The following is a 27259-nucleotide window of genomic DNA, read 5'->3' on the forward strand; positions in this document are numbered from 1 at the left end:
ACCAATTAGAGCTTTGGACATTACAGCATCAGCTTTGCACCCAAAGGTCCAGAAGGATATCACTCCGCCCACTGCCACCCTCCACCACACACAGGGACTGTGTTGTGTGTCAACATAAGCAAGATTATCTAATACATATATAGGCTTAATCCATGAATGTAGGCCTACCTAAAATTAAATGTATTAACTTGCTCCAAAGCACAATGGAATTTTACTGATTATAGAATAGACCCTTTGACCCTGCCTAGGAGCCGGTTGACTCAAAATGTGCTTTTTTCGTTAATTATAATAATACATTTATTTCATATAGTGCTTTTCAGGGTACACAAATACACTTTACAGGTTAAAAAGCAGAATAATAAAAACAACACACTAAAAACATAAAAAGAGGAGTTATCCATTAAAAAGCAGTTCTAAAAAGGTGAGTATAGTATAAAGTATAGTATGTTAGTATGACTGTGACCATGATGGCATTGCTTTTAAAGATTATATAAGTCTAAGGAATCAAGTGTCAGTTTAAAAAAACAAAGACAATACTGTGGCACTTTTCAAAAGAATCACAATCTAACATGAAAGCCGTCTCTAATTTATACCTTCAAGGTGAAGATTCAGGTGAAATTGAAGGATTGTTTTTAGCTGCTGAAAACACTTACATCATCCGAATAATCCATAAAACACCCTTTTAATATAATTATTAATGTATCCTTTAATTAACTCCACATTTGGGTTGAACCCCTGAATCTGGGCATGAATTGAAATTTAACGAGTCAAATTACATGTATTTCTATGTTATTTTTGTAGGAAGTGCATTGAATACCCCTTACAGTATCACAATCCATTAAATTATCAATCAGCATCTTAAAATTGGATGAAAGCTTTAAGTCTGCTAAATTTGGTTTTAGGGTTTTAGTTTTGGCCTTTTGAAAACACCATATATACCCTGATACACCTTAAATTGATAGATAATGAGTAAGAGAAACATTTCTAATGAACGTTTAAATTCAGGAGCCATGTCGCTACAGAACCTTGTGATGAAGGCATCTGATATGTTTTCACTGCTAAATTAGTGATTTATTAAGTATATTAAAAGCATTGTTGTATTACTGTTTATAATGTTCTTCAGCCTATCACAATTGTCTGTCTGACGTATCTAATAAACTAAAACAGTACAGTGTAATAACGTATTAAACATAATGTCAGTCACCAAGCTGTCACCTGTCACCAGGACACACTGCTCCCTAATGTTCTCTAGATGAACAGTATGTGTTCGTTAGTGATGACTGACACTGAGAGGTGTAACTTAGACACCAGATGGTATCTCCCTGCTCCTTATTCTTTCAGGATGAATCACATTTGTTGCAGATGAAGTTAAGCTTCTTGTATTGTCTCTGCTCAGGTGATTCACGTCCACCTGTTACAGTTTGTGAACAGACATACGGTGGCCTGTTGGAGTCATTCACTCGCACTCATTAATCGGTAATTAGTTGCTTTCGAGGACTGCAAACTTGCTCCTGTCACTGCTGAGTCATGGAGCTTCCTGTAATGACCAGCGAACACACACACATACACACACACACACACACACACACACACCCTTACAATGCATGTGTGCAGAGATAATGAGCTAAAGCCAGCAGTTTTTCTGACTTCCTGTATACAAGTGCAGCTTAATATCCTCACATTTTGCCAATGTATGTGTGTGTGTGTGCGTGTGTGTGTGTGTGTGTGAGAGAGAGAGAGAGAGAGAGAGAGAGAGGTGTTCCCTGATGAAAACCAAATGACTACCTCCATTCATGCGTTTAATAGCTTAGCCAGAGGCCCTCTGAAAGTCATCATGGAAATGGAAAAGCCCACCGGCTGCTGCACGACAGAACAGGCCACCCTAAGGTGACCCGAGTCACCCAGAGGGGCTTGTGGGAACAAAGCCTCGGCACGTGCTCGCTCAGCCGTCATCACATACACGTACACCCACACAGGCTGTCATGTCACTGAGAAAGTTAGTCTTCAACACTAAAATGTTGGATATATCGCACATATTGAAGTACTGTGAAGGCCGCAGTATTTATGTTGTGCATGCAGTGATGTGAACTTTAAAACACACTTTAGGAATGACAGCCTGGGCGTTTGTGAATAGCAGAGGGGGGGGAAATAAGCAGCGGCCCCATGGGAAGCCTGTCAGCTCACCTTTCACCTCTCCTCCAAAGCAAAATCAATCAATAAACCTGATCAATAACAAATCTATAATGCGCTGCCATGTTGTGACAGATATCCGTCCCACAAGAGGGGAGGTAGAGAGACTGCTTAGGGCCACCCCGGGGCCAAGAACACAATGACATGCTGAAGCCTTGTTTATTCAAGGGACCTGTCCGTCAAGTGAATAGACGAGATTTTGGGTGGGGACTGTTGTTTTGAGTGACTTTACCATCAAGCAAAACAGAAAATTGACTTATTTTTACTTCCAGCTTGGTGGATGTTGTAGATTTTTAAAGCTGCATTGTGTGTGATTTTTATGTGGTGCAGTCTGTGTTCTGCTTTCAGCCCATTTACCTCACTCTCCCCTGGTCAGATCTGTGCTCGCTGCATTGTTGTCTATCACAGGGTCACTCTTGACATTACCACCAGGTGGCGCCAGTGTGAAAACCAGTTCCAAATCCCACACAAAGCCACTTTAAAAGATAAGGCTGCTGTTCTGTATTTTTTTCTCATTGTCAACAAATCCTGTTAAAAGACCAAAATCAACTATTTTGTTTGCATCAAACGTTAGACAGGAGGACACAGTGTGGTTGTTGGAGACTACTTTAGCAGTGGATTAATCCACATTTGGTGATCTAGTGAATATGTGGAGCAGCAGGACAGTGTGTGTGGGATTGACTCAAAGAACTTCAGCATGTGTGTCCATGGTTATGAAGGAACAGTCACCCAGTGCAATAGTGTGGCTCACTGATGTGTTTTAATAGTTTTTGGACAACAATGGAAAAATAAGATATATCAGGCTTTGATACACACACAATACAGCGTTGCTTTCAGTCTTTATGTGGATTTTAATTGACAATAAGGAAAATACATAATATCTCTAGCCTCAGCATTGACCTAATCTGTTACATTCAGTGTCTGCCTGTAGGCTTTCATGTTTAATTGTTTTACAACATTGACTCAAAATAGATCACATCTAAATAATCCTTTCTTTGGTGTTTGTTGATATGGATATGGTTAAAAGAAGCATCTGATTAAAGGTCTTTGCAAAAAATGACACAAATGACAGTCTGATGTTGAAAGTATGAGTTCAGACTGCTGTTGAGTTTTGCTGCCTAATTAGAAACAGATGCAATTAACTACAGATGTAAATAAATTGTCTAAAGGAAGAGGCAAACGACAGACACTGCTCTATTCATGCATTACCTCATCAGTAGCCTCTGTCACACCAAGCCTGGTGTACTGTATGCAACAGAGGACTGATTCAGCACCAGGGACAGTTCCACGCAGAGCCTCCTTTAGTCACATTTCTCACATCCAAGTCTAAACCCACCGTGACATCATGCATCGGTGTGTGGAATGCTATTTTGAAGCTTCGGGTGTGGCATTATGGCCATCACGATCACATTTTTGGGGGGGCAGAAGTCACCATATTTGGACGAGAGGGTGTAGCTGGGGAGGATATCCTGATGACCTGACTGAGAACCTAAGGATATTATGGGCAGCAACTTGACAATCGCAAGGTAGTGACGTCCTAAAGCATACCCTGCTTTATCCTCCATTATACTCCAAATAGGAACACAATTTACTAAATAAACATCATGCTGTAATGAAGAAAACTTGAATCTAGTAACGAGAGCATAAACTCACTAATAAAAAAACGTTTAGTGTGGTAATAAATCAAGTTAGAATTAGGGTCATTTTTTCATAAGCTTACATACAATCTGACTCCACTGGTTGAAAGAATGCAGGTTTAAGGCACTTCTGCATTTGCTTCACTTTTCAGACACAGCAGCTCTGTCCATATTTAAGACAGCCAATGCTGTCAGCATCTCATGTCTATTGATTAAGTATTTAAAATACAAATAATTTATATTTGAGAAAGATACTTTCGTTGATTAATGCCCAAGGCCATTGACAGAGATTGCATGAGGTTGATTAGTTATGTATATCCAATCATAATAAGCCATGCAGATTAATCATTAATTCATATATTTATTTAAAAAAACGTGGAGGATAAATTCACCCAAAAATGAAAATTCAGTCATTATCTATTCGCCCTACACCCCCAAGCCTGCAGGTAATACTAATAAAAATAATAGATTTATCATCTTTCCCACTAGATGTCACCTCAAGCATGTTTTCTCTGAGATTACCCATGATTATGATAAAAGCAATAACAGAAAATCATACTGAGTCATACATGATCCAAAGGAAGATGTGTGTATTATACAATAGAGCAGAAACTCACATCAGGTGTTCAGCTCTCACTGTCAAATTCAGAATAAAAGGTAAGATTAACCGCATCAACAGAGATTGAACTCCACTATTAACAGTGACTGTCAACACAATGGTGTATCATTCTTTTGAATCTCTTTGTTATAGGACAGAAGACTGTGATGTGTGGTCTTTTCTTGTAGGCAATCCAATTCTGGGCCTGACAGAAAGAGATAGCTTTGGAGTTCTACAGGATACAGCCAGTTGTTGCAGTTGCAAGTCAGAGAGTATCTGTGAGACTACACACAGCCTTTTCAATAAAAGAAACAACTAGCTATATGATGGGTGATTAGTGCCACAGTGATGGCAAATGATAACATTAAAAGAAAATATGTATTGTAACAAAATGTAGGGTTTTATTTTACTGAGGCATTGTAGTGACATGTCTTACAGAGTGTCTCAAATGTCCTGCTGAAGTGCTAAAGTAGCATTTTGAAATGTTGTCCACAGTGAGATCATGATTGTGAATCAAATCACTGCTCTGATAAAGACAGAGCATGTACCAACAAGTGCAGCCTGCAGACCTTGCCTGACTGTTTCACAACCATTGACATTACAGTGTGAAATATAATGTACTTTTTTACTTTTTTCCCTTGTTATGGCCCATCTACAGGGTAGCCAAAACACAACATGAAAAGGACATGCTGTTGTCAGCGTGCTGGCGTCACAACCATGCAAGATGCAGTCATTTAACTTTACAGGTGTTTAGTTAAGTGCAAAATGAAGGCAGCGTTCAAAGATGTGTGTGGTCTCATGTACTAATGTAGAGATGACTACTCAGTGGGCTTACTCTTATGTCAGAACGTGAACATGTTGACAGCATCGTGGCTGGTGTGATCCCGTCAGAAGATGGTCTTTAGTTCAAACCTGTTTCTAAGTGACCAGTTGTAAATAAATTATATCAAAGGTAAAGACATTCACATCAGCCTCAGCTGTAATATTTAGCTAATGTTACCATTCAAACTCACTAAATTAAGCCAGTAAACATGATAAACTTAACTTTGCATCAACGTATTAGCCTTCTCCTTCTGAGCGTGTTTGCATGCTGACATTGATAAGTTTGTTCAAGTACAGCTTCAAACAGCTAGCATAGCTCTTAGAGTTTTTCTTTTTGCCAATTAATTTTCATTACTGAATGAATTTGATGTCCCCCTTGATCAGGCTATTTGACAGACCATGTTGACACATCTCAGCCTTCAGCTCTGTGGAGATCTCCACCTGGAGCTCAGCTGTGAACTTCTCATGGCTGGATGTGCTGTATGTGCCACTTCCAGCTCCTCTTCACTTCCAGCTCCTCCATTCTTGTTGAAGGAGTTTCCTCTGCTGTACTGAAGCACTGATCCTATCCAGTTCCTCTTAGAGAAGCTTGTTCTTCTCCCTCTCCACCTGCAGGTCAGCTGTGAACTTGTCATGGCTGTGTACATGTGCCACTTGCAGCTCCTCATACAGTTTTCTCAACGAGTTTCTTCTGCTGCATTTCCTTCTCCAGCTCATGCTGAAGGGTGTTAGCCTGCTGTCTGATATTAATAACATCAGTTTCATACCTGAGGCTGATCTCATTGTGTGACACATTGATCCTATCCCGTTCGTCTTGTTTTCGTCCTTCTCCCTCTGGAGCTTTGTGAACTTCACCTCTCTGATTATATATGCCACTTGCAGCTCCTCATAATCTGTTTGAAGGTCTTTCTTCTTCCTCCTCTTCGTATTATTTCTGACCTGAGTTGAAATCTTTGAGAGTTGCTTCATCGCTGTACTTTCTCAGCCTCTCTTGATCTCTTTTTGTTTTTTTCCTGTTGATATAATTTCTTTCAGGGTTTTCTGTTTTTGCAGCTGTTCTTCTGTCTCATCCAGCTCTTGAAGAAGTGCATCGCACATCATGGAGAGATACTGTCGAGAGGACTACATTTTCTTTGGCTGGTATATAACCAACCTGCAGCAGAGACAAGTGTAGCCAGTTGGTTGTGTATCATTGCATACAACTGTGTCTCAAAGAATTACAATCATTCAGCAACTTTGCTCTATCAAAATGCATTTTAGGGAAACAATGCTAGGGAAATAATGCTAACCCTGGATTACACCTCCACATATCAAACACAATGATAATTTTGTATACTGTACTCTCTTAAAGGGGAAGCCTGCAATTAAGGCTACTAGTTATAAAGAAAGAAAAAAAGATAAAAGTTATAATATATACTATTTTTTATGCTTCCCCAGAGACAAACTTTCACAACTTTGCGTGTTCTGCTAACCTTGTTGTTGGGCAGTGAGGCAAAGGGTTTGCTACCATTTAGTTTGGAATTAATTAATTGACAGTAATTAGTAACTAAAACACTCCACTGCCAACACTTCTGATTACTTTAATGAAAAGTTCCATTTCAGTTCTTTGAATATTTGCACATGGGCAAAAAATGTTTTTCCTGCATGACTACCTGTAACAAATGTTTCGTTTTTTTCCAGGAAACTTCCAAAAACATTCCTGAGAATCAAAGAAAACTAGGGTAACCCTTTAATTTACAGGCTGTTAATAACATAGTAATGTGAAGAATTTGCTTAGAAATAACAAGAGTAAAATCAGTTAAATAATGACAAGTTTCAATAGTAGAATTATGAGGATTTACTGTAAAGTATTAGGTAATTAATGCAGAATACAGAGGTTTGGTAATTACAAGGGAATTAAAACACAATACTTTGGTTATTACTGAGTATTTAGCATTTGCATCCTTATCACTTTGTAAAGACAGGTTGTGAGCAGGTAATACCAAGTGGTCTCATATTTGAAGGCTCAGCATGTTTCTGCCGTCCTGTCTGCTCGTGAACACGTAGAGGGCAGACTCACTCTGATTCCAAAGAGACTGAATGAGGACATTTCATTGACTTGTTCTCTGTGATATAAACATGTGCCGTGTTGTTTCTGTGATACAGTCAGGTGCCATTTTGTTGTGAGATGTTGTTTTGTTTGTATGAGCCCGTGTGGTCCTTCAAGAGGACACAGCTCCCTCTATTGGGGTGTATCTGTTGTTTGGATAACCTATAATTAGCACACCTGTGTAGTTTCACTGATTTTGCCAGAATGCACGCTGAAGAAGGGCGTCCTGCCCAAAACGTCCGTGGGGCAACAATAAACAGTTTGGTGGGAGAGCTGTGCTTTATTTGCACCTCAGTTTTATGCCCTCAGTGATTTTTTTTTTATTTAAATAAAAGCTGAATCATTTTTTCTTTTGTTTAAAATAAAACATCAGCAAGGAGAACGATGTGGTAGGATTTTGCCATTTCACTTTTCACAGTCTGCTGTTTCTGTAAGCTAAACCTAATGCTCTTTATGTAAGACTGACCCCAACAGCTACAGAGACCCCACCTCCACCTCCTGCCTCTGTGGCATTAATCACGCCTCATACTTGTGCTTCCGGTTGGGGATAATCCCACCTCCCTCCTGCCAGCACCACAGACACAAATGTTCCGTTCCGTCGTCGAGCATCAACACTCGGGAAAAACAGTGTTTATCTCGGGCACGACTGCTCCTGATGAGAGCGCAGAGGCGGCGGGCCGACAGGCAGGGCTGAGGCGAGGAGCGGCTGCAGCCCGATGGAAGCATGAGGAGCGGACCGACAGACGGTCCAACAAACCACCGGGAGCGATCACACGGTGACCACAGCGGCTTTTCTTCGAGCTGGACAAAAGCCTCGACTGTGACCACACCGGCTGCTGGTCTCTGACGGGACATGAGGGAACTGTTGAGTGACTGTCACTTCTCAGAGGGAACGGCGGAGAGAGAATAAAAAGCGACGTGACCGTCATGGCTGTGCGGAGGCGAGCAGGAGGCGATGCAGCCTGCTGAACGGAGACCCTCAGGTCTGGTGATGGAAGTGAAATGAGATGATTGTGTGTTTGTCAGACTCCATTATGCGCCAGCCGCTGCAGTGACTGAACGCGTTCCTCCACCTGCCTGACTGAGCTGACAGACGATGACTGCACCCTCGGCTCTGCTGTGAGAGGAAGCCGTGCTCCTGCGCTGCCTGCCGGACCGGCTGCTCTGCGGCACCACGGACAGCGACGATGACTCGGCTCCGCAGGAAGGCTCTCGTGGCGCTCTTCCTCTTCACCCTCTTCATCTTCGGGGCCATGATGGGGCTGAGGACGCTGAAACCCAGCGACGGCTTCTCGGACCTGGCCCCCGGCATGGACTTCATCGGGGAGAGATCCGACAGGAGGCGGCTGGACGTGAAGGACGTGGTGGTGTCTCCGGGCCAGTTCCACATGGGCAGCAGCGACACTAAGGTGGTTTTCACCAAATCAGACCGAGATTACAGCATCTTCTATGACGTTCACATCTTCTACTACTTGTGGTACGGCTCTCCCAGCATGGACAACAAGTACATTCACTGGGATCATGTGCTGGTGCCACACTGGGACCCCAAGATCGCAGCCAGCCATGCCCAAGGAAAGCACGCACCTCCAGAGGATATAGCCTCGAGCTTTTACCCCGAGCTGGGACCCTACAGTTCCAGGGACCCAAAGGTGCTGGAGTCGCATATGTCCCAGATAGAAGCGGCTGCAGCAGGTACTGGGTGTAACACTGGATCTACAGTCTCCCATTGTTATTGTTTCATGTTGACGGTCCTGCAGGGCCGGAGCCAGGGCCCCAAAGGCCCCCACCCCACACATAAATAATGAATGAATCTTTACGTTTTTTAATTGTTTGGATTTTTACAGAATACATTCTGTACTATAAGATTAATAAACCTTTTTTAAAGGTGCAATATGTAAGTATTCGCCAGCTGTCGTATGCACTCAATACAAACAGGGTGGTATATCACCAGAGTAACTACTGACTGAAGCAGAGATAACCTAGTTAGCTTGGTTAAACAGCCTATAAACTAATCAGCATTTGTTCATTTTTTTAAATGTTAGAATGTAAAAACCCAGCAGGTTGCTAAAGCCCCAAATTCCCATGATAAAAACACAGACGGCTGGACCTGAGTGGCCTCAACTCACCGTCCACACCTGGTCTAAGTTAGTTGATTGTACTTTTTGTGATTAAAGTAAAAGCAACACAAACACCAGACCACTTTGAAATGCAAAAGCCTGGGTAACGTTTAATGCCAGTGTGTTTTTGTGGCATGGGTAGAAATAAATGACACAACAGTAGCAGTATAAAGCATGATTACACTTTGTGCTGTGGAAAACAGTTACAGTTATTTTCTTCAAATGAAGCCAGAACATTGTGTTCATGCTGGCTGGGTTATACTTAAGCACAATATAATATTAAATGTAATATTTGTCCTACTCCCCACATGCCCACCCACAACCCCAACCTGCTCACGCTCACTGTCCACCTAGCTGTGTAAAGGGCACGTGACTTGCTGCATTGGCACTGAATGTTGGCTTTGGACGCAAACTGTCATATGTGGAGTCATCAATTATGGACGTAGTTGCTAGGATACAGGAATGAGTAAGAGATTAAGTGGAAGACTGATTATTGAAACAAAGGCAGAAATGAAAAGGAGGGGAAGGCTCCATCTATGTGAATCATTTCCATTTTCATTTATACGTTTTAAAAAATTCGACTGGAACATTGACTGAAGGTGATAATTTACTTTTACACTTTACATCCAAGTTTACATTTCCTGCATATACTGTACCTCAATCCTCCAACAAAACAGTGCCTCAACTTCCAACAGCGTTCATTACATTCAAACCTCCTCCCCATGCTGTGGTGTTGCAGGGGTGCTGGTGTTGTCCTGGTACCCTCCCGGGGTGGCAGACGACCACGGAGAGCCCACCGAGGACCTGGTTCCTGCTGTCATGGACGCAGCCCACAGGCACAGCATCAAGGTAACTGGTGAGACAACCGGTATGTTTTTCCTTTCTGATGATTTACAGAATGAATGACTTGCCAGTGCCAGTTAAATGTTTAACCTGAGAACATCATGTATCTAAGCATTGTATCACCAGCTATGTATTCACCCTGCATCTGAAAATGTTTGATTTGTAGTGTGAAAAGCAGACAGCTGCATGCAGTTGATTCATGTCAGTTCTGTCCTGGACATAAATCATATCCTGAGAGATGCTACCAACATGTCAGTTGTAGGATGTATGCTTCATTGAGCACTATGGCCTCCAGAGAATGCTGAAATCATCATATGTTAAAGTTGACTTGATGAAAAACAAGCCACATCTCCATTGTCATACTTTTGGCCCACAGGAAATCAGCCAGAGCCGAGCTGTAGTAGTATTATGTGGAAATGATATCTTAGTCAAACCTAATTATATTGAGATAATTACATGATGTGCCTATTTTGTCAATTGTGTCTCTTTGGCATGAGTGTCAGTTCATATTGGTATCAGATATGTGTTACACCCTGAAGTGGATACAGTGGATCTTGCGTGAGGGAACCAGTTTGTGGCATGAAAGCCTCTAATGTGAACATAATGAGTGGAGCTCAAATAAAAGAATATATATATATATACAAAAATGCACGTATTGCCAAACTTTCATATTTTACCAACTTATTCATTTTTCATTATAACACACTGACTCTGTTTTGGAGTTACCAGCTGTTCCCTCAATAGTCAACACAGTAAAGTTACTGAAGCTTCCAGTCAATAGTGCAAAGTGTTCACCAAGGTTGAACTCTAGCCCAGTCACCTGAGGAAAATTCTGACACTTAACGTTTCTGCAATCCACGGATACATTCAAATTTGTGTGTGACATATGAATCATAGTGACAATCGTACAATACCACGTTTACATTACATGTATATGAGCTGACTTTCATGTCGGGAGGCGCAGATCTGGAGTCAAAGGTGAGAAGGCTGCCAAGCCAAAGACCACTGTTCCAGAGTGCGTTTCAACGTTCGTACGGGTGAAACCACTGGATATTTTTCACGAGATATCGAGACGTTTTCCAGCCGTATTTGTGGTAACAAAACCAGATATGATGTTGGAACATCCTCAGCTATGTTTGTGGCAGCAAACCAGATATCTTTAACATCAGGAAATCAGTTTTTGTGGTGGCAAAATTGGATGTTTTTGATGAGACATGGGGACATTTTCCAGCCATGTTTGTTTCAACAAAACCAGGTGTTCCTAACAAAACATCAGGACACTTCCAGCCATGTTTGTGGCAACAAAAATCTGGTGTTTTAAGTGAAAACATTATACACAAGTGGTTTTTGTGTCCTAACCTAACAAGACCATAAGAACAGGCTTGTCACAACATAGAGTTGAAAATTGGACATAAAGAAATATGAAGTTTGTACATATCTGTGGTTTGCAGAAACACACATACATTGTCAACATGTATTATTGTGACTGGGCCGTGAACTCACAGTAAAACATTCATACAGATTTATTTTGCATTTAAATGCGAGTGTGACGGGTTCCTAAGACTGCATTTTCTCCAGCTGAGAAAAGTGTGTCGTGCCCTTTATTTAAAATGCAGCATGTCCTGCAGCTGCATTGCATTCTGGTCCACTGAAGCTCCTGACAGCGAGGAATTTGGTTCCCTCCCCAGTGGGTTCAAGTGGCATCTATAATTCTGATGCTCTGACCTCAAACCTGACATTTACAGTAACATGGACGTTGCAGAGAGATGAAAATGTTCTGCTTTCAGACTCCTGAGCCAATAGCTGCTTTAAAGACTCAAGGTGCTTAAGGGGAGATTTTCTTTTTCACTGCACCACTCCATCTAACAAACTCATATCTACTTTAGCGCTGAGGAGGTCAGATATCATAAAGCCAAGAGAGGGTGAAGGTGCTTGAGACAGCCGTGGCAAAACAAGCTGAGCACGGACAGGCTGTAGATTCAGCACTCAGAGGACAGAAGAGCTTTCCCTCAGTCTACTTTGCTGCTCCTTATATGGAAGTCTTAGACTGAGAACTGGGTCTCTCTGTGTGTCTCAGTCAGACTTACACAACAGTGTGTATCTCACAGCTGACCTGAGGGCTAATGCTCCAGTGTTTCAGTGCACCAGAGCCGCTGCTGACAAAAACACAGGCTGAAGTCTGTGTTTGTGACCAGTCGTGTGTGTGTGTGTTTGTGTGTGTGTGTGTGTGTGTGTGTGTGTGTGTGTGTGTGTGTGTGTGTGTGTGTGTTTCCTCAACAAATGTCATATATGTGTGCCTTGCATGTCATGATATAGTGCTTTTAACACAGGATGAGTTCATTTGTAAATATTCAACAGCAAAATGACGTGTGAAGAGGGATTGTTGTTCCAAATGCAATCCGGCCCAGACTACTGGTGTCACTGATGTGAAAGAGGACCATCACATTTGACATACAGGAGGACACACAGAGGCTGATCTATAATCCCCTCCAGTGCTCTGTCCTCACTAATTAAACATAGATTGACCCTGATTGCTCAGTGAAATGTTAATGTCAGCATGCTAGCAGCAAACAAGAACAGAGGAATTAAAACTCTGCGCCCTCTTACTATTACAAGGAAGCTTTCTTGTTTAAATGATGAAGATGTTCTCTCAATAACAATTGTGTAAATAGATCTGAAGATAAGAATAGACTGATCGAGCCTTTCTTCCTTTAATAGTAAACACTCACACATGCTTAGGAGTATATTGGATTTAAGGTAACAGCAAGGTAACAAAAACAAGGTAACAGGGTGATTTATTTCACATTATACAACACAGGGTAACATGACAAAATGTTTCTGTAACATGCTACACAAAAATAAACAAACATATGAGCAGTCCTTTATATACATATGAACATGCATACATCCAGGAAATCATTCTGTGATGCATTTTTTACATTTGGGTCAGGTTGAATGTAAACAGCAGCAAGAAGATGGCGATGATGATATGGTCGGCCTCTTCGTATTTAAAAGTTTGATATCAGGTAAACACTGTCCATTAACTTTGACTGCTTTTGAGCACCAAGCATCAATGAGTCCACCTCTCCACGTCCTGATGTTGTCCTGCGCTCTGTTGGATCGGAACATGGTCCGCCCCTCGAGTGCAAAAAATGTGGGATCAGCAGTCTGTGATTTCACATTGTTGCATTGTGTTGTTGAGTCCCATTAGTCGTTTTCATTTTCCTGGAACAGGACATTAGCCAGGAGCAGCTTTCAGTCCAAGCTGGTTTAGCTTAACTCTTACCCCGACTCTATTCAGTCCAGCTGGTCAGGTTGGTTCAAAAGATGCCGTGGGCAGTGATCATCTCCAAGTCCACTGCTCTTAATCTGAAATCTGCACAATCTTCTACAATGCTGTTGAATGTATTTCTGTCATACGTTTTTCAGCGATAAAGCCGAAAGAAATAACACATTAAAAACAAAAATGTGGCTAAGTTTGAAGGAGCTACCAGCCGCTACATCTCCATGAGCAGCAACTGTAATCAAGTCTCGCAATGAAGCACTGAAGCTGCACTAATCAGTGTTTTTATGAGCTGTCAGTCAAATGACTGTGTAATGTGGGAGGTTTTGTTTGCAGTGACAAACACAGATAATTATCACCCAACTCTGCAGTTATCCTCAGCCCCACAGAAGTTTAGCTTCTTTTAGCACATTGTTTTGGTTTGGCTGCAACTGTACTACTTTGGTTCTGTGTCACTGCTCTCACAAACCTTGTACCAAGGAACAGCAGGCAGCTACTTTCAGCAAAAAAGCACTGTACATTATATTCCCAGCTCTAATTGGCAGAAAGATTAAGTCAGCAGCAAGCTAGTAAACGTAGTGGAGCATTCAGCAACTAAGGACTAATTTCTTTCAGGAGTGAAGATTAAAACAGCCAAAATAGAAACATTTTGGTCATTCATCAAGTGGACAGAACCATGACTCAAATAGTAGTTTCTTGCTAACATGTTAGCTGTTATATCAAAATTGTGGCCTAAAAAATGATTGAGTAAAAAATGGTTTTGTTTTTTTTTTAGCTTTAACACATTAATATATACATTATTTATGTGGAAGTCTATCAGTAGTATAAATATGATCGACAGTGCAGATAAAACCTAATTGTGGTTCATTAGTAGTTTAAATTGGAGTTAAACAGCCTCTCCCAGTTTGTAAATATAAATCCATGCCAAAGACTTTTTTGTCCAAACTTCCATTATTACCAGTCTCTGCTGCCACAGATCCCACAAAATCTCACACAACAACAAAGACACCCCCACTGTGGCTGTTAATAGCTGATTTTTTTGTGTGAGAGCAAACTGACATAATAAAATTCACATTATGATGACATACACTTTAAAGGTATAGCGAGAAAATCTTCCTAGATGTATTACGTGCAGTAAACTCAGACAACATTGCAGGATTTCTAACTGTTTCGGGTGATTCTGGATATACCTTTTTCATTTTGAGATCTCAAGAAGCAAAGTTGCACGGACTTTGAGGACATTCTTTGGTATTTTGCATCTGCACTCTTGAATTCATCTATTTAATGTAGCGCATACCAACATTATGATATAACATTGCTTCAGGTTAGTGTTTGTCATCAACTGAAGAAAAGCCAAACATTGGTAGAAGCTGCGGCGGCGCCTATACACCTGAGGCTGGGAGTGTAAATATGAGAGTCTGTCAGCATCACAGCGTGAGGGAATCTGAGCACACAAAGCAATTCTCATTCGCATCCATCCACGCTCTATTCAGCCAAACAGGAACAGATTGAGTAGCGTCTTACCTCGCTGGCCTTTCATGATTTCCAACCAGTCGAGACGGCTGACAAGCCCGAGCCCGGGCACCAAACATGGCTGCGTTACCATGGAAACTGTTTAGGAAGACCTTGCAGCCTCTTTTGAATGATGGAGTGGGCGTCGAGCGCTCGGTATTTGTGGCTCGACAGCTCTGTCAATGCTTTAGTGTTTTCCGTTTTGCTGCAGTAGACCTTTTTTACTTTGTGACTGAAGCAAACAAGCACACCATAGTTTATCCTCGATGACAGCTGGGCATCCATCATTCAGCTTTCGGCTCCTGACAAAGAACAAAACAGTGTTTTATGTGAAATCATACTCCCCCACTCTTGGTGGTTTTCATTTTATAATTTAGTTCCTCTCAAAAGAGAGTTTTTTAGATACTCTTTGAAGTTTTAATTATTACTTCGAGGTGGCTACAAAGGATTTCTGAGACACTCGGGTCAGTGGAATAGACGTCACCTTGTGTCAGATGTGTTGACAGATGACGTGACAGTACAGGACAAGCCTTTGGGGATGGAAAGCATCTGCTCCACTTGTTCTCTCCTCATCCTCCTCCTCCTCCTCCTCCCTCTCAGCTCCATTTTCAAGAATTCCTCAGCTTCCTGCGGGCTAAATTTAGGTTCAGTCTCCCATTCTGTCTCTTTCTATCTTTATACCATAGCAATAGGACACTTTGGATTGTCCTGCCTGTTTTCTCTTTCGATGACTGATGGCTCATGGACCATGGTACTTCTCCAATGGAAGATTATTTTTATACCAAATATGTCAGGCATACACAAGAATCTTGCACTGTACATGCAAGAATCTGAGCACATTCAGTCATTCTGTGCCGGTAAGTAGGAAAAGACACCAAGGCAAAAATAACTGCACTGAACCCTTACAAGCCCTGTGGTGTGAGCACTAGTGGTGCTGTAGATTGCTTAATGACCTAATCCCTTTATTGTTTATATTCCATATTCTATCAGCTCTAGCATGAGGACACAGATGTGAGCATGAGGTTGACATGATCCCTTTTCTGCCGAGTAATATGTAGTAATACGTGTCAACAGTTGTTGGTGGTAATTCAACATTTATGATTACAAAGATAACAGAAGAAAATAAAACAAAAGGAGAATAAAGGTGCAATCTGTTGTAAACGATGCAGGAGGTAGACTATGGCATAGGTGTATGAAGTCTCTCACTGTTTCCAGAGGAAACTGTGTAAAGACTGATAAAAATGCTCAAGTGGTGTCACTTGAGTCAGCATCAGGTGAGGCTGAAGACAGAAGTCTGAACATGAAAGAGAATCTGCTGGTGTGGAGTTGGAAAGAAGTGAGCATAGCAGACCTCTGTAGCTGCTCCTCGCTCCTGCTGCAGGCTAGAGGCTCCAGGCTACATTAGCTGCTACTAGCATAACTCACCTGAATCTGCGGTCATGTAGAATTAGAGTTGCATTGTGGGTAATGTAGGCTAGTTAGAGTGCTGGTCAATTTTGATCCTGTTTTTAAACTGTCCATTGCAACTACCACAATTCAATGGAGTATGGACATTGTTAAAATTAGCAAGGAGATTTTACATTAGTGTAGTCACAGTGAAATTTAAATAAGAGTGTCTTAGCTCTAGTACTGTGACATATTCCAGAGTAAATATGTGGATGGGGTTCAGTTACAAGAGAGATTTAAATAAAATCCTTAAAGTATGACTGGATCAAACAACAGTAGGCGTAGCACGGGATACAGCACAGTACAGAGCTCCAGTGAGTTGTCAAGTCATCAACAGATAACTGTTGGCCACCCACACCTCCCTCACATGCATTGTTAGATCAGCAGGAGAAATTGATAAACCAAGCACAATCTGGCTCTTTGGTTAAAGTTAAACGTTAAAACGTTTACAGGACAAGAGAAGGGAGGACATTTGCTATAAAAGTACTTTTTGGACATACTTTTACATATAACAAGGTTTAACTGAACACTGAACACAGGGAGACAGAAGCTCTACAGCAGTGTGTGTTGATAGATTTGAAGTCATCTGAGGCTCTAGATCAATGTGAGCTGTAGTAATGTAATGTAATGCTTTGTAGAATTGTGTTAGTTCTCTGCAGAAATGTGTCAGACGTCTCCTCTGTCAGTCATCAAGAGGCACACACACATCCACAACTATCAGCACCAAAGAGTAGCACTAGCACACTGCAGTTTGTCTTGTTCCCAGTGCTTCATTTATTGTACAAGGACATGATTGACGACATTTCAGCCACAAAAGTCCAAACGTTGTCAGTCATGTGTCTTCTTTAAGACCATTTATGGTTAAAATGTTGTAGAACAAAAGACTAAAAGGGTGCACTTTGTCTTTTCCAAGGCATTAAGTGAATCATGGTGTTTTATGCATACTTGAAGGTGTCCATTGGGAACATTAGTTGTTCTAAAATAGAGACACTAAAGTTTATGGACTTCCAGAGGGTGACACAGTGTTTCAAAGTTGTAGAACCAGGATTCAGTCTCCATGCCACGTTTTTAACTTGTTCTTGTGTCTGCTTCCGTTGATACTTGTCTTGATGTTGACATCATTTTTTTCTACCATAACACTTTGAAAGATATATTTTCTTCTGTCTGTTCCAGTGTAGAACCAGAAGTGAAATTCACAATTGTGAGAGCTAATAAACAGATCATTTCTGTCATAAAAACAAACAGTTCATGATATTCTGGAATGCAGTGATGGAATAACAGCATAAAAGTATCATTAGTGTCAGGAGTGCGGTTGGGAAGTGCCCGAGTTGTCCATTATCAGGTATAAATGGAACATGGAAGCGAGAAAGTTGTCCCTGCAGAGTTAATTCATTCCTGAATATGGACACCTCAGACGGCATTATCCCTCTTATACCATGGTCAAAGAAAAAAACATTAAGATCATTAATGTATGTCTTCATGCTTTTTGCGATCAAAACATAAAGTTTTAACAAGCAATAACTTCTGGCAACACCAGAGAGTTTGACTTATAGCTGGAACAATCTTTGGAAAACAATGGAAACATTCTTCACTACTCCAGTAAACAGGACAAACTTTAGATATGACTTAACAAAGGGGGGGGATAAAGTAGTCCGCTCAGCTCACAACCCTTTGGCTCAGTGATTAGCCAGAAAGCTAACGTTATGCAGGCAAGATTCACAGTCCATAACATTGCTTACAGTTGACGAACAAGACTTTTTTTATGGTATGTTTAAGATCAAGACTAGCAAGCTAGCAAGCCATGTCATTGTCTTGAAACAATATCAAGATTTTCATGAACAAATAATTGGCCACATGTACTGTCGCCCTCTTCCCTTTATAGACTTTGACACTCTGTGTACTACTTCGCCTGACTTCCTCCTTTGCTGTCGTTATAATTATTATGGCCACTAGAGGTCACTGCTTAACTGGAAACATAAATATGGGTGGTATTAATCTGCGAGGACAGGCTGGCTTCATGATACAGGAGTTAAGCCCATTGTAAATAGAACAGCCACATATAAAACAGTGCAAGCACAGCTTCTCATTAAACCCTTAGTTTTTCCTCAAATTGACATTAGATTTGCTTGGATTGCTCCTTAAATGAACATGATGCTGTATTAATGTTGAGCAATTTGATATTTGAGTATTCACACAAAAATATGCAAATACCGTAAAGAAGCACTTCCAGAGTCGGCACAAAATGACACTTCAATCAACACTGTGCTTCACAGACCAACTAATTAGCGAGGTCCACAGAATACTAATTAAACGTTGCCTTCACACTGGCTGTCCATCAAAACAAATAATACACTGGTATAATGAACAACAGAGAGCTCAGTGTCACTGTATAACCCTCTGTGTTTCAGGCTTGTGTTTGTGTTGTGCTTTTATAATCTCTTTGTTAACATCGGTGTTCAAATGTGTGTTGCACAGGTGGCCTTTCACATACAGCCATACAAAGGGCGGACGGACCAGAGCATGCATGACAACATCAAATACATCATTGACAAGTAAGTTGTTTTTCTCTGCCTCCACTTTCCTCCGTGCTAGACTTGTTTCCTTTCACTGACCACAGGGTCGAGCTCTGCTATCCATATCAGTGGCTGCTGACGTTAGAAGTCTGGCAGTCTGGTGAATCAGGGAAGATGAGGAAGGTGGTTGTTAAATATAGATGTCTCCCCTGTGATCCGGCTGTAATGGATCAGCAGCTACCTTTTTCTCTGACTTCAAGCAGTCTGACTGTTTGTCAAAGGGGAGCTGACTCTTGGTCTACCTCAAAACATTAAATAATTGAGTTTTTTCCATAACTAAAGCTGCGTATAAACTATGTTAGCTTTAAGAGCAAGGCTGTGAGGCTAATCAGATAGTGGTTCATCTAATCAGATATTCAGTAGTAGTATGATAATAAAATAAGCCCATGATCTCATGCTGTGACTAGGATCAAGAATAGAGGCTCACTGAAGCCATATTTATAAAGATACGAGACTGGAGTAAAATCAGTGCCCACGTTAGAAGTTGGAGTTGACTTTATATTGCTGCCAGTATTTTTGGAAACCCACTGTGTTGACCATCTGTATGAGATGAAACAAATATGTAGAGAGAAAAAGGGATGATGGTTTCAGAAAAGCATAAATATTTTCTGAATGTTTGACTCAAACTCAACCTGTGAAATATTAGCTGTATTAAAGGTGCCATGTGTGGCATTTTAGCATCAATCCCAAGACGATAATGTAACAATCAAAGAAAAATACAGATTACGATAAGATTGCTAGCCTGGGCCTCTAGCCTGGCTAATGCACTGACTTTGGGTCACACTAATGAAAATGGCAATTCAACTTCAGGGGCTTTCCATCCCTGATATGTGGCTTCTTAGCTTAACTCGTAGTCACTGCTGTCCCCATTTAAAATGGTAATGAAGCCAGAGATCACAGCCTTTTACTACAGTTAGTATCTTTTTAGCCACAGACCTTAAAGCTGCACAAACTGATGCTTTTTAGATTAACAGTAATCAAAATGACTACGTTTGAAAGGTGTTGCTTGTGCGCATTATCTGCATAGCACCAAACAATATACAGACAAAGTTAGCCAGAACATTTACCAATTAAAAAGCTAGGTATTTTGATCAGGAGTTACTAAAGACCATAAGGAGGCAGATTGAGAGTGAATACATTAATCATGTCACCAGAATTACAACTTCAGATGGATGCTAATGTTGCTTTTTGTTTACTAGATGTCTCTAAAGGGAACTCTCTTCTGACATGTTAGCCAGTTCAACTTTATAACCTGATGAAGGTCTAAGTACCGAAACGTTGTTGTCAACAAACTTATTTGCAAGTGAAGTGGACAGTGTGCGGGAGTCTTTTTCCTGATTTTGTCGGCCTTCGGTCTTGTCCTAGCACCTGTCAACCTTGATGTGTGCAAGCTGCACTCTGTGAGCCAGTTCAGCTTTAAAATACCATAACATCAGCTTGTTGTGGCCCCCAAGAAGCAAAAAAACAAAAAAGAAATGATTATTGCAGCTTTAAGGTAAAATCATATGCTGGTTGGATAGTCCCATATTTGTGGTGATCATATATCCTACCAATCATAATATATATATTCAACACTACCTCACAGTGTCACATATTGTTCATTTATTCCTGATCATGTGTAATTGATAACACTGTTTCGATATATGAAACAAACCCCTATGTGTAGGATTGAGAACATTTCCAGTCTTCTGCATTTGGCGACTCTTAGTGCTAGTAAGACATAAAAAAAGGCCCATTGGCAGCACACCATGAAGCAGAGCAAGCCACCAGTTATCCCTGGAACAAGGAGGAGCACAAAGAGTCATTAGGCCAGTAGAAGCTAACATGAGCAGCAGAAGTATATGCAAACCTTGTAATCACAGCAAATCTACATATAGTATTTTTAAAATGCTTTTTTGTGCATATTGCTTGAAATACTCAGCCTCATCTCATCTTGTGTTTCTCAGATACGGAAAGCATGGCGCCTTCTACAGATTCAGGTCCAGCACAGGGCGAGTCCTGCCTCTGTTTTATGTCTATGACTCCTACCTTACGCCACCAGAGTCCTGGGCAGAGCTTCTGACGACTAAAGGCTCCCACAGCATCAGAGGCACGCCTTACGATGGCGTTTTCGTCGCCCTCATTGTTGAAGAGCGCCACAAGCACGACATCCAAGCTAGCGGGTTTGATGGCATCTACACCTACTTTGCCTCCAACGGTTTCTCCTTTGGCTCATCCCACCAGAACTGGAAAGCCATCAAGACCTTCTGTGATGCAAACAATCTGCTATTTATTCCCAGTGTTGGTCCAGGGTACGTGGACACAGCAGTTCGGCCATGGAACAACCACAACACCAGGAACAGGGTTAACGGACGTTACTACGAGACATCCTTGCAGGCAGCGTTGACTGTCAGGCCAGAAATCGTCACCATTACTTCCTTTAACCAATGGCACGAAGGCACGCAGATAGAGAAGGCTGTACCCAAGAAAACAGTGACCCGTTTGTACCTGGACTACCAACCCAACCACCCAGACCACTACTTGGAGCTTACACGCCAATGGGCTGAGAACTTCAACAAGGAGAAGGACAAGTGGCTGATGTGATTTCCCTCGCCTATAAATGACATTAAGTCTGCACTGTTAAGAGACAATATCTTCATGTTCATCCACCTACCTGTTTTTCTCCAACTTTGAGCCCTTATGATCAGATGTTCCCTAAATGTTCACTCTACCCTTGCAGTTTTTAACCACTAACATTTTTGTACAGGTTGATATGTCCCTGATGTTTTGAATCTACAAGGTCGTGATGATGGATAGCTAATCATGGTTTCCTGATAACAACTCTGTTCAGTATCTGTTTGCCACATCAAGGAAGTGCGGCTATGTACAGTGACTCTGCTCTGTAGGGTTTCTTTCTTATTTTCTTATGATGACAGACTGTTTTTTCCTGTGTTTGTTTGAAGACAAATTAAAATCTGTGTCCGTTTACTGTTGGTGAATCAGTGGTGGCACTGCGCAAGAAAACTGACTTCCAAGAAAGGTCAGAAATCAGCACAGCCTGGAGGTCGTAGAAATGTGGTACTTCCGTCTTGTTTCGAAGCTACATTTGTTTGTGGATGGTGAACTCATCAGTGTGAGCAGAATACATAAAGATGAGTCAGAGGTAGAAGCTGCTGAAAGCTGCTCCAGCTGGTCTAAATTATGGGTGCGCTGAATCACAGTGGGTTAGGGTTATGTTGGGTTCCTTTGTTTACATTTTTGTATGTAGTTCATTTTAGTCCACACTGTGCAGTTATAAGCCATTCAGGGCTTTTAAGCAAAGATCACAGACTCAAGTACGAGTTTCAGTAGGCCAAAGAAGACTAAACCTGTGCAAATCTCTACAGTAACGTAAAGGATATTCCTGGTTCATTACAACTTGGGTCTTGTTTCCATAGTTTTGGCCATCATTGCTGTTAGTTAATGTTATGGTAACATTGCACTCACCGAGGCTCGGATTGATGAACTTACAGTAATGACATAGCTACGACAAAGTCCAACAGGGCAACATTCAGACAGCTTGTAAACGATCCGAGTTTAGCCAGATGAACTAAACTATTTTTTGGAGGATAAAACCAAAATCGACTATGCCAAAAATGTCCAAAATAATTCCTTATTGATTGTGTGTGCACATGACCAGATTAAATGTAGTAAGGCAAGGCAAGTTTATTTGTGTAGCACAATTCAGACACAAGGCAACTCAAAGTGCTTTACAGGCGCATAAAAATTACAGTAAAAGCATTTAAAATACATTAAAACAAGTTAAGAAATAGGAAAGTAGGCTAAAATAGAAAATAGAATAGGTTTCTTACACCAGCTTCCTGTTTTTTTACTGGATTTACCTCCCATCAGGGCTGGACTGGCCATCTGGCATACCGGGCAATGCCCGGTGGGCCGATGCACATATTTGGGCCGGCCCAGTACTGTCATAATTAAAAAAAAAAAAAAAAAAAAAGGATATAGTTTTTTATCGACCGCAACGGTATCTGAGACACTAAACGTGGCCCATTGGTTGATTTTCTTGAAGGACATTGGGCTAGTCCAATGAAATCTCTCAGCTCTCGTTGGCCCGCCCCTCCCCTCCCTCTTGATCATTTGTCCTGACTGGAGGTGGATGTCGAGATGGACGGAAAAAAACAAAAACGAAAGGGGGGAGCAGAAAAGCTAAGGGAAAAAAAAAAAAATACTGAAAGAGGACGCAGCAAAATGTGCGAAAATTACAAACATGTTTGCTACCACAAGCTCGGCGGTTGTCGTCGGGTCGGCCCGGTCGGGTCCAGCAGTCCCAGACCCGGCGCCGGGGGCGAGCGCACAGGTGGTTGACGGAGAGGTAGCGGAGGAGGAGAAGGAGGGAGAGGAGGAGGATGATGATGACGAGAGAGACGTGACCCAGCAGCAGCAGGGACAGATTGAGGTCAGAGAGGCCACTGAAATGTTAGGAGAATCAACGTGGCATCAACAATGAAAATGTTATTGGATGTGTACACTAAACAGTATCTGGGGAATTTGTAGGCTTATATGCAAATGGTCAACCTAGGAAATTATATACATATATAATAATATATAATATATTAATTTTATTAAGTCAGTCTTAAAACATACGTGTGTGTGTGTGTGTGTGTGTGTGTGTGTGTGTGTGTGTGTGTGTGTGTGTGAGTGTGTGTGTGTGTGTGTGAGTGTGTGTGTGTGTGTGTGTGTGTGTGTGTGTGTGTGTTTATGTATACTGCCTTTATAGCCTTTGTTGTCAAATAATGCTTTGAGTAGATTTGGTGTCCAACTTACAGTGTTATTTATTTTAGCTTGCCATAAAGTTATAGTTTGCAGGTGTTGCAGGTTACAATTAGGCCTATTATTATCACATAATATTAGTGAAACATTTCTTTGCTGAAATGGATGATTAATCATTGGTAAACAGAGAAGAAACACTAGTGACACATCTCTGCCTCTCTCTCTTTCTCTGTGTTTAGTCAAGCCATGCTGTTGAAATGGGAGTGGAGGAGACAGTTTAGTACATATGTAAGCACACGCCAGCACACGCCATCCATATATCATGTAAATAACCATGGTGGGCCGCCAGGGACCAAAATGCCCGGGCCATTTTTTGGTCCCAGTCCAGCCCTGCCTCCCATTGTTGTACTTGTCACTCGTCCCAGTGCACCCGGTCGTCACCATGAATTCAGTTTGTATACGCTACAAATTCATGTAGTAGTCAACATGTAAACCATGAGGGAGAGATTTGGTACTAATTTATAGTTTGGCACTTCCATAGCTTACCTCGGGGTTTGTTTAAAGGAGCAATTTGTAAGATAAGGCCAGAATTTTAGGTTAAAACATTCAAAACATTCAGTGTGAAGAAACAACAGTGTTGACATTATGTCAAAGATGTCTCGTAATACCACTTTGTACCATAACAGGCCGGTTCTGATAGCCCCCATAGTTTCAGCGAGTTCACTACTAAGTCTAATAAGTAAACAAAATAAACTCATAAAATGTCAAGAGATCAATTTTTTTACTGAAAAATTCAGGTTTCTCTCTTTTACCAAACTAAAACCAGCTTAATTGCCTCTTTAAATTATCATAAAACACACCAGCTGCAGTGTCTCTGGGCTTGTTAGGTAGAGCGGAAAGACCAGGTGGTGGAGCAGCGGCAGGGCAGCCTGGTTGCAGCCTGCCTGACCGCACTACCGTCACGAGCCCGGAGACACTCTGCCAGTGAAGAGTGACTCTGGAGGATGAGTGACCACAAGAGGAGCAGCAGAAGACTGGGAGAGAGGCCGGATAGGGGAGTATTTTACCTGCAAAACTACAGTTGAAAAAACGCAGAAAACAGACATTTCCAAGGTGGGTTGCGTGAGAAGTAGAATGGGATCCATAAAAACACAACCGCTATACAGATGAAGGATACAGGATACAGGATTGCAAACCAACTAGGTGGACACACGCAAGCGTACTCATACGGAAGGCACTTACTAATGTGGAAGCTGACAGACGGGAGGGAGGCCTGGCACTGTACGAAACAATCGTACCTACTGTGAAAACATCCGAAGGCTATGCTTGAATGGCTCTGTCCACATAAAGCTTGTGCCTATGAAAATGACAGTTAGTACCTGGCTGCTGGCAGCCCATTTACAATTGTCAGGTGTTGGAGCAGCTAATCATAGCTTGAATACAGTTTGTGACAGGTACAAAGTGTTTCTCTTAGCATTCTCCCCGTGAAAAAACTTCAGAATCTGGGCCCTTGCAAGAGACTAAAACGCCTGCTGAAACACAGCATAATAAAATACTATGACCATGACTGTAAGTACTGAACATGCCAAAGATATGTGCCTGAACAGCAACGATTAGCTGTTGCTCCCACTGTTGCCTTTATGTACATCCAGTGCCATCATTAGTTTAATATTTTAATTTGTCCAATACTGCCATACCTGCAAAACTAATGACACTCCCATCATCATCAGCTGGACTTTATGTTTAGTGTTTATGAGCAAATGTTAGCATATGCTAACAAATTTACTTAAGATGGTGAACATGGTAAACATCCATTTCAGCAGTGTGGTGGCTATCAACAGCATGTGGATGTTAGCATTTAGCTAAAAGTACCACTGTGCCTAAGTACAGCCTGACAAAGCCACCAGTATAGCTGCAGACTCTTGTTTATACAGTTGAGTCACACAGTATTTTTTTTATTTTTGAGAGTGATATTACAGTTACTGATCTGGTGAACAAGTTACAAATAAAAGGTCTACAGAATAATGCAAAGGACATTTGAGTGGGATAGAATTAGGTTTTTAAAGTAAGAATTCCCTGAGGAGCCTATTTGTTTTGACCAGTCCATGGAAGTAAACTTGTAACCCATCTAAGCACTTGTATGCTGACATTAAACAGAAGATCCCCAAAAGCTCATCTTATCACAACTGAACAATTTGCCTACACAGACTGTGAAATGTGATTGAAAGCTCCCCTGGAGTCTGAATTAAGATTATTTCATCAAAACTATTAATTCCAAGGTCAAAAATGAACTTTCCTGGTCAAGCTGAGATCAGTTTTTGTCCAGCTGCAGCAGGAACAACCGGACAGAGCTGAACAGACTGTGCTGTGCTAAGCGGTGGAGAGATGCTGCTCATGTCTACAGCAGAATCACTATTAGTCAGACAAACTTATCAGTGACAGGTAAGGAGTGGTTTTACTCTCAAATTATAATAAGGATTGCTCTTTTCACTGCATAATTAATGAGGTAATGTCACAGAGAATACTGAGAGCTGAATAATGCGTTATTTTTTCAGCAACTTCCCTAAAACTGCAGCTGGTTCTGATTCTGTTTCACTTTGGTAGCAGGAAGGCTTCAGGATTCAGTTAAGCATGCAATGATTATCTCTGTCAGTAATTACACTTCAGTCCAGACTAGCAAAATATCTCAACCAATACTCAGATTCTAATATTTTTGATCCATATCTGCCTGTGTCTCTTGCGCCACCCCCTGGCCAAAATGTCATGACTGCACATAAAAAAGCATTAAATCTAAGGCACATTGTTGTTGATAACGTTCAACCCTTTCCAGTGCTGCCACAAGCTATGATATTAAACTTCACACAAGATGGTGGTGCATCACCCCAGCTGACACGTACTGAGGACGTTAATGTACACTAAATGAGGATGGATTGTATTTTATTTTTGGCGATACCCTGGTACCATTTTTAGTTCAGCTCAAAATTGTGCCAGAAACCATCTTACTGTGAAAGACACAATAAAAAGACTCAGGCACAGATCCAGAAGCCCTTAAAAACTCATTTAGCCTCTTAAATAAGTCATAATCTGTATGATCTGTTTCTCTGATCGCTACTGAAATAAAACATATAAGGTTCTTAATATTATGACCATATTAAAAATGCTATATGTGCAGAGAATATAGGATACCAATGAAATTCGCCAACTGCGTGCACATATGAGGAAAAGAGTGACACAAGGTTATTTATATGGTACCATATATTTGAGGCAGGAAGATATTAGGCATGTAGATTTGCTACAACACAGGTCTTCTGTCAGAGGAGTCATCTATCCTTGTGAACGTGGCTAAAGTCGCTATTTTCTCATTTTCATTATCACAACTTATAGTGTGCTAAATGAAAAACGA

At 41.3% G+C, this 27259-nt stretch overlaps 1 protein-coding gene across 1 annotated transcript; it reads left to right on the top strand.

Moving 5' to 3' along the window:
• The first annotated feature begins 7930 nt into the window (after positions 1 to 7930).
• On the top strand, positions 7931 to 22077 carry maneal (mannosidase endo-alpha like). The gene is made up of 4 exons (XM_073463432.1): positions 7931 to 9028; positions 10193 to 10302; positions 19013 to 19089; positions 21057 to 22077. Exons 1-4 carry the CDS (start codon positions 8524 to 8526, stop codon positions 21691 to 21693), a joined length of 1329 nt encoding a protein of 442 aa, XP_073319533.1. The 5' UTR covers positions 7931 to 8523; the 3' UTR covers positions 21694 to 22077.
• Positions 22078 to 27259: the final 5182 nt, after the last annotated feature.

This window comes from Pagrus major, chromosome 3 (assembly GCF_040436345.1).
Source record: "Pagrus major chromosome 3, Pma_NU_1.0".
In the NCBI taxonomy this organism is placed as follows: Eukaryota; Metazoa; Chordata; class Actinopteri; order Spariformes; family Sparidae; genus Pagrus; species Pagrus major.